Source organism: Mercenaria mercenaria, chromosome 12, assembly GCF_021730395.1.
Source record: "Mercenaria mercenaria strain notata chromosome 12, MADL_Memer_1, whole genome shotgun sequence".
In the NCBI taxonomy this organism is placed as follows: Eukaryota; Metazoa; Mollusca; class Bivalvia; order Venerida; family Veneridae; genus Mercenaria; species Mercenaria mercenaria.
The window spans coordinates 45,014,844-45,023,595 of record NC_069372.1 but is presented as its reverse complement, the minus strand read 5'-3'; the positions used below and the strand labels follow the sequence as shown (position 1 = coordinate 45,023,595).

Here is an 8,752-nt window from a genome sequence, read left to right as displayed (position 1 = left end):
GAGCCGTGCCATGAGAAAACCAACATAGTGGGTATGCGACCAGCATGGATCCAGACCAGCCTGCGCATCCGCGCAGTCTGGTCAGGCTCCATGCTGTTCGCTTTTAAAACCTATTGGAATTGGAGAAACTGTTAGCGAACAGCATGGAGCCTGACCAGACTGCGCGGATGCGCAGGCTGGTCTGGATCCATGCTGGTCGCATACCCACTATGTTGGTTTCCCATGGCACGGCTCAATTATGAAGATTGTGCTAAACATTATCAAGGTAATGCCGCGTCCAACTGATATGACATTAAGGTAGTTTGTGTCAACATTAGGAAAATAACATTGAATCTGTACCAATGTATCAAAGTCATACAGGACCTGTCACATGATATATATGTATCAAAAATTATATAAATGTAATGTTATATAAATGTAATGTTATATAAATGTAATGTTGAGCCTGTATTAAAGGTCTGATCAAAATGATATCGAAGTAATATGGAACCTGCCACATGATATATATATATATATATATATATATATATAGGGCCCGATCAGAAAATGATACTGATATATCAATGTAATTCTTGCCCCATGATATATAAGGTCCACTCAAAAATGATATACATGTAAATATAATACTGAGCAAGGCACATGATATATTGGATCCGAACAAAAATGTTAGAAACGTAATGTTGAGTTAAAAATGATGTAAATGCAATACTGAGTCTGCCACATCATATGTATGGTCGAATAAAAAATGATCTGAATGTAATACTGAGCCTGCCACATGATATTTAGGATCGAATGAAAAACGATATAAATATAATGTTGAACCTGCCACATGATATATAGTCTGATCAAAATGATATCAATGTAATATGGAACCTGCAACTTGATATAATATATCAGTAAAGCACGATAAAAAAGGAAATCAATGTAATATTGAACCTGCGACATGATATACTGGGTCTGGTCAAAATGATATCAATGTAATATGGAACCTGCAACTTGATATAATATATCAGTAAAGCACGATAAAAAAGGAAATCAATGTAATATTGAACCTGCGACATGATATACAGGGTCTGGTCAAAATGATATCAATGTAATATGGAACCTGCAACTTGATATAATATATCAGTAAAGCACGATAAAAAAGGAAATCAATGTAATATTGAACCTGCGACATGATATACTGGGTCTGGTCAAAATGATATCAATGTAATATGGAACCTGCCATATAGTTTATAAGAGTTTGATCAAAATAAAATGAAGGTAATATGGAGCCAGCCACTTAACATACAAATTTTGATCAATTTTATCGGCTTTTTTCTGTGCTTTTCAGTCGAATCGCCGAATAGTCCAATTCGTTCATTTATTTTTGTGCTTATACTCGAGATCGAAATTCCTTCGCATATGCTAACTCATTCCAAATATAGCTTTTTTATCATACCTGTCATAAACGTAATACCATTCCTGTCATAAACGTAATATATGTGAAACGTTTCCCTATAGTATAAAGTATGTATTTTACTTCTCCCAAATGTAGTCCTAATACTCTTCCGTAGATTAAAAAAAAAGCAACAGGAGCGTCTCACTTGCTGAGATATGTGTCATAAAGCATTTATTCATGCTAGTTATGATTTGTTGACGCTGTGATTTATTATACATCCTTGTTGAGCGGTACATTTTCCTCTTGTTTGTAAACTCTCTGGTTTGCGTAACTCTCTTCCAAGAAAATGTAAGTTACCGTCGTTTTAGAGGAAAAGGTTTTTGAGCTCACCGAATATATTTCTTGCGGAGTTTTGTTATAAAAGCTATTTCCTTCGTCTGCATCCATTCACAGTCTGACTTTGTAACTTGAAACTTTCCGTCCCATTTCGATTGTTGAATTGACAATCCCAGTGTTTCACTTTTATTCTTTTTAAAGCAAAATTCACTTACTTGATCTAACAGAGTTTTAAAAAATGCAACTTCATCATAAAAATCAAGCTCAGTTTGATTTAATTTCTTTTCAAAAACATCAGAAAAATATTCATATATTTCAAAGTCTAAGAAACTGGTTCTTCTAAATGTTGCCTTTTCTGTAGCGTTCAAAACAATAGGATTATGTTTATGTGAGTTGGTTTTCAAATATATTATGTCAATAAATGACCAATTTAGAACTCTTTTCATCATGACTAGAGATTCGTCGAATTTTTCCATGACTAAAACAAGTAAAAACTGTGAATTCAACTGATCCAGGTATTTCTTGATTTGAGTTTTATTTGTCTGTTGAATACCACGTTGAAATCCAAAATCTTTGCCCATCGAGTTTCTCGTATGGGAGAAAAATCCCGTATCATACTTTTCAGGAAAATTTACAAGATTGTGTATGAAATTAGCTTGCGGTGTTCTTTTCAAGTAGCCGACACCAAAAACATCACGATAATAATATGCTGAACTTATCATTCTGCTCACCGGTTCACGAACAATTCCGATGTATACCGAATCAGCCGGAAGTAGACTATCAAACCACTGCTTCCGGTATACAGTGTGACATGCAAAGACATCGTAATGTTCACCAGGTTTCAAGGGGATTTTCTGAGACGCTACATTAAGATAGTTTCCAGACTTCGGAAGAAGAATATTCAAATTATGTCTCAATCCAAATCTAAAAAACAAATTTTGCATAGTCGTTGATCCTGCCTTGTGTACTTTTAAAAATGCTACATGAGTTGTTAAATTTTTACGTGCTCTGGATAGGTTGGCAGTGCTTTGAGTAGCTTCCACTTTAGAAATCACATTATGCGCGCTTCTATTTTCTGGTAACTGGCTATACTGGAAACCAGGCAAGAAAGAAGATTTGTAATTGTCGGGTACCAGGACCGGAAGTTTGTATCCTAGAGAATCGGTCGTGATGGTGATGCAGGCAAAAACAATGACGAAGAAAGAAAGCCTGAAATAGAACAAGATTGACACAATAAAATATTTTTTCGTCAAATTTTTTTTTTACGTAATCTCGCACATTTTGTAGCGGAAGTCTGTCAGCATAAGTGTATACACACACCTTAACCACAGAGAAAAAGAGGGCATCATTGTAAACAATATCATTTAAAATGTAAACGGGTAGTACCAACTAAATACTAGTATGTAAAATACAGGACTTTATTAGTTAAAGTAAGATATGTGTGATTTTATTTAAAAAAAAAAAAAAGGTTTTCAATGTAATTTCAGTTTTAAAAATAAGGACTATTTTTTCATTGATGAAAAGTGTGTTAACGAATTGACATTCATTATGTATTCGAATCAAATATTCTCTCCCTTTGAGTTATTTTTAATAATGCACAAAAAATGTATTTATTGAATCTAAATTTCATTCTGCTTTCATTCCTTTTTCCTACGGTTTTCCTTTTAATTCTATTCGATAGATATTTAATACGGTAAACACAATATTTGAATAGACAGCTGTTTGTGAAATATTTGTATAAGGTACATGTTCCACCTTAACTAATATCGAGCTATTTTCCCTTTAATAATAGTGTTTGAATTACATTTCCACATTATTGACTTAAACCATCTCCCACAGTTCATGTACATATTAGATAGAAGAAATAACGAACTTACCAAAACACGATCTTTGGTGCAGATTTTAAACTGTTCTTGTCTTTCATGTTCTTTTCTTCTTATATAACCTGAAATATATAATGTGAACTTGAATGTTTGTTAGATTTTGTCAGACTTAAGTCTTCCCTCAGACATTTGTTTTACTCGCCATCAGTTTATGACATGATTTCATATATGACAGCGAGTTGCTGCAGACGAAACACAAAATCAAAACCTTGGATAGAACCCTGAAATTTAAGAGGTTTAGTAGCGTACATTCAATGCGTGAGTACATCCAATGCTGAAGAATTAATGCCGACCATAATTAAAGAATCTTAAGGAACGTTCAATAGCTTAGGTAGTGGAGTTATAACGACACTCGGCAATTCCGTGTGATAATGTATTCTTGCTTGGAAATTCCAGATTTTCGTGGTGGAGAAGGAAGACCCAAGGTATTACTGCGGACATTATTTCATCACGATAGTGACCTTAAAAAAACATGATGTTCCGTTTTAACGAATAGGTACCCGAGGTGATGTCGTACTGTTCAACTATAAGCCTTGTCGGAAATGACCGAGAAGCTGCGATTGGCGAAGTGATAGTTTAAAAAATCTCTCTACCCATTAAATTTTATAAGAAATATCATGACACCAATCTTACCCAAAAGAATAAAAAAGAAAAACTTTGTCATGAAAATTTTGAGTCCATGGAGCTCCATCTAACCTGAAAAAAGGGTTTTTCGTAACTTGTGACTCGATTTTGCAAGATTCAGCTGTAGACAATAAATCGTGCTAAAGGGCTGCGAACGTGGTAGCAAGGTCCTTTTAAATGTTTGAAATATGTTGAAAACTGTCAGTTTTATGGCAAAAAAATGTATTTTCTCATTGGCTAAAATCGGGCAAAAAGGGAAACCAAGAAGGTCGTCGGATCAAGCCCCATTTAGATATCATATGACAACAGGACTGATGTTTTGCAGGAAGCTGACTCGGGAGTGATTCAAATCAGCTCTAAGCTTTCATCACAATTGACCTAAAACAAATTATTATAAACTATCTCAGTCCCTTACTGTAGTATATACATTTCAAAACTTTAAACTGATTTACATCAGTCAATTATTCTCTGTTTTCTGGGTCTGTTTGAACCATCAAGTAAAGTCCTACGTAATCTGATATTTTCTAAGTCCAAAAGGGGCCATAATTATTGCAAAAAGCAGATGGAGTTATGTTTCCTGTTGTATATAGCCAGCTATTGATGGTGAACAAGAGTTGCAAGTTTTAAAGCAATAGCTTTGGTAGTTTAGGAGAAAAGCCGATCGAAACATAAATCTTAACCAGGCAACGCCGACGCCGGCACAGATGCCGACGCCGACGACAATAACTCATTTTTTTTTCAAAAAAAATCAGACGAGCTAAAAATGAAGCCTTGAAGAAAATTGTGCGGTGGGGAGGGGAAAGGACGTGACCAGTGCGGTGACCGGGTGTGGGTACACAACTTCACTGTTGATAATAAATCTTCATGGAAAAAAATGAAAGAAGTTTAATTAAATTCTACCAATTGGTTATTTTGTTAGGTACAAATATGTGGATTTTTAGACAATCAAAGGGCAATAAGTCTGAAGTTACTAAAGAGATCCTGACGAAATTGTGTGTACACTACCACATTATGGTGTTCTAAATTCAATTTAAGTTTCAGAGTTCTAGGTCAAATGTGTCACAAGTTATGAAGCAAAAAATGCCATATCTATAGTATATACACTTTAATTCGGACAGTTGAACGCCTTTAAAAAGCCACCATTTTCAAAGAACTGTAATACTAGACTAAGTATATCTTTGTTTCGATGTATTTGCAATAATGTCCCAGAGCTGAAATTTCACATTATTAGGTGAAACATATATAGTTTTCAGCAATTGTTATCCCCCGCCAATAGTTTTGGCGCTGTCCGTCCATCTGCTTTTCCGTCCGTCCGGAACCATATCCGGAAGTGGTTTAGAATGTTTAGAATTTAAACAAAACTTCATATACATGTTCACCACTAAAGGGAAATGCGGCTTGTCAAGTTTCAGTCAGATGGCCCAAGTAACACCAGAATTATTGTACTTAGTAGCTTCTAGTGTTAACTATGTAGGGTATAAACTAATAATTGTTTTATAGATTAATATACATGTTTTATATGCTGTTCAATTTCCATGCGAAACAACCCTTTCTTTCTTTTTATAGTTTGATGTTGGTTGATTTTTTTCTCCAAATGTAAGACTAAGCGTTAAATTATGACAATTTTACAAACTGCAAAACATATAAATTAATCGCGGAAACAACAATCTGGTCACCTTGGCCTTTTTTCCGATTTCACGAATGGGGGAATGTACTTAAAACATTTGACGCAAGTAGAATACTTTAACACCAGTCATTGAAAAGAGTAATTCATTTGTGTATGCTGTGCATATTAATCCGATACTCAACGAATAAATAGCATTTGTCAATTAATATATTTCAATGGACATTTATCAATGTAATGCGATTATTTGCACATGTTCGAACACAGCATAGGATGTGTTGGTTTGCACATAATTTGAGCCGTGCCATGAGAAAACAAACATAGAGGCTTTGCGACCAGCATAGATCCAGACCAGCTTGTGCATCCGCGCAGTCTGGTCAGGATCCATGCTGTTCGCTAACAGTTTCTCTAATTCCAGTAGGCTTTGAAAGCGAACAGCATAGATCCTGACCAGACTGCGCGGATGCGCAGGCTGGTCTGGATCCATGCTGGTCGCAAAGCCACTATGTTGGTTTTCTCATGGCACGGCTCATTTATACAATATTTCAGTTTCGTAATGGCTGACACAACTGTTCAATTAATTTCCTACTTTATTCTTAGTGAGTACGTAGACCGCTCGACACGTAAAGCAGTAGGTTTGGATAGCCATTCATGGCCATGCTCTTTCTATTGAGCTGATCAGATGGTCTGTATATTAAACATTTACAACTTATTTTCAATTCATATTATGAATGCGCCTATATATTTCACTTACCATTAATGTATAAGTTAGATCCAGTTTCAAACAACGTCACAAACTTATATCCTACGTACCAATAGTTTTACTGTAATTCGCCCTTCGTCATTTAACAACGTTTCTTTCTTTGAAGCGTTTAAATACGAAAACAATTGCTAGAAACGTCCAAAATATTTCCTTACTTTAGAATAAACGTTAAGATATCGTTTGTAACAAACCACTTTTTCCATGTTCTTCTGCGCTATATAAAGACGCTATTGTATAATTCATTCAAAACTCTTTTCATCGATGTCTGTGCATTGCCGAAGTAATCGGATATATTTATTTTGCGACAAAAGGGAGGTGAAAACTTGTTAACAATAGATTAATCCGTATTTAACCCCGGGGTATGTCACTTTAATGACCTGCATGTGCCTGTACGAAAAATAATATTCGGGTCAATAAATATGGACCAGTCATTGAGAAAATCGTGATATAATTATTGCATAATATATAGTTTAAAATACTGGAAAATCATTGTTTTTTATTGTTGTCATCAAAGAAGTATAAAATACTTATTTTTATAGCTCTTTGTTGTCATACAGGAACTAGAAACAGATTGTATTGTTATTTAGTTATCCATGACAAATAGGTTCTTCGATACCTTGCAAATAGATATGAGCCGCGCCATGGGAAAACCAACGTAGTGGGTTTGCGACCAGCATGGATCCATGCTGTTCGCTTTTAAAGCCTACTGCAATTAGAGAAACCGTTAGCGAACATCATGGATCCTGACCAGACTGCGCGGATGCGCAGGCTGGTCTGGATCCATGCTGGTCGCAAAGCCACTATGTTGGTTTTCCCATGGCACGGTTCATATATACAATGTATTATTGGTATAAGTAAGTAAGTAGCGACTTTATTCGAAGTGGATAACATAATATACGGCATTGGATGCATTTTTCAAAACCGGTTAACAATATGGTCAGATAGTGTCGTCATGACAACCGAAAATACTAGAGCAGAACAGAACAAAACTTCATTAACTCAAGTTACATATGCAACATGCAGGTATACAAAGACATAACACGGTATTTCTAAGAACATTTTCTTCTATTTCATTATAAACAGTAACTATAAAATATTTTTCATGGTCATATTTCAAAGGACCGCCGCCGTTATTACCTTACGGTCTCGATAAATCTTACTGTAAAGTTCTATTTTCTATCATATTTTCCGATTTTTCCCCCATTCCAACGAAAGCACTACCAACTAACACTTATAAGAACAGATTTCTGTGTTAAAAAGTTATCCAAAAGTCTCTTGAATTTGAAAAATAACCAAAAATTTGCAGAGCGAGAGAACACCGTGCACCTCTACACCATGTCACGTGATCAACTAAACACCCATGCATCATTAGAAGACATAGTATTATAGCTAAAAGGCTCATGATGGAATAAATTTGGCCAATTTTTAGTAAAATGTTTTAGTCCCCGTTCCTTTAACTAAATTACTAACATTGGGATAAGAGTCCAAATTACTAACATTGGGATACGAGTCCAAATTACTACATTAGGATAAGAGTCCTTGAACCTGGCACGCTATATATACAGCCAGAGAAACTTCTGGAATAGTAGCGTCTTCTGTATCTTGTAAAATTACTGACACTGTTCTGGAAAAAATCGACCATATGGGTTGCTATTGGCGGCTATATTACATAAGCTTACATACAAGCAACCTTGACAATATTTCAAAACGGTAAAAGACTGATACGATGACTTTGACTTTCCAGTATTGACATATTCAATATTTGTATTTAAATAATCTTCATATTTCATTTCGTAATCTGTAAAAAAAAATCCTTTAAATTTGAAACTGTATCAACAAACTTGAATATTCTTAGAAATACACTAAATGAATGCTGAACAGGTATCAGGTTCTCCTAACAGTAAACCTTGTCAATAAACTTGAAAAACGTGTACACAGTCTATCAAATGACTTTACAGAACCAGTCTAAAAATCTGCCTTTAGTATAGGTATCGATCCCCGTTGCAACAAATTCTGTAACAAATTCTCTTTTCAATGTGACTGGTAGAATATAATTCCATTATTAGTATCTATTATCATATTTGAGCCACGCCAGTATGGATCCAGACAAGATCCATGCTGTTCGCTTTCAAAGCCTATTG

At 35.0% G+C, this 8,752-nt stretch overlaps 1 protein-coding gene across 1 annotated transcript; it reads right to left on the bottom strand.

Moving 5' to 3' along the window:
* Window positions 1-237: 237 nt before the first annotated feature.
* Window positions 238-6,860, bottom strand: LOC123534566 (galactose-3-O-sulfotransferase 2-like). The gene is made up of 3 exons (XM_045316856.2): window positions 6,603-6,860; window positions 3,595-3,662; window positions 238-2,926 (listed from the first exon to the last, which is right to left on the bottom strand). The coding sequence occupies exons 2-3, from the start codon at window positions 3,639-3,641 to the stop codon at window positions 1,768-1,770; spliced, it is 1,206 nt and encodes a 401-aa protein (XP_045172791.2). The 5' UTR covers window positions 3,642-3,662; window positions 6,603-6,860; the 3' UTR covers window positions 238-1,767.
* Between the last annotated feature and the right edge of the window lie 1,892 nt (window positions 6,861-8,752).

Coding starts and splice junctions, on each gene's coding strand:
- LOC123534566 (XM_045316856.2), bottom strand. CDS start 3,641: ATGAAAGACAAGAACAGTTTAAAATCTGCACCAAAGATCGTGTTTTG. Junction 2,927..3,594: donor GCACCAAAGATCGTGTTTTG/GTAAGTTCGTTA, acceptor GTTCTATTTCAG/GCTTTCTTTCTTCGTCATTG.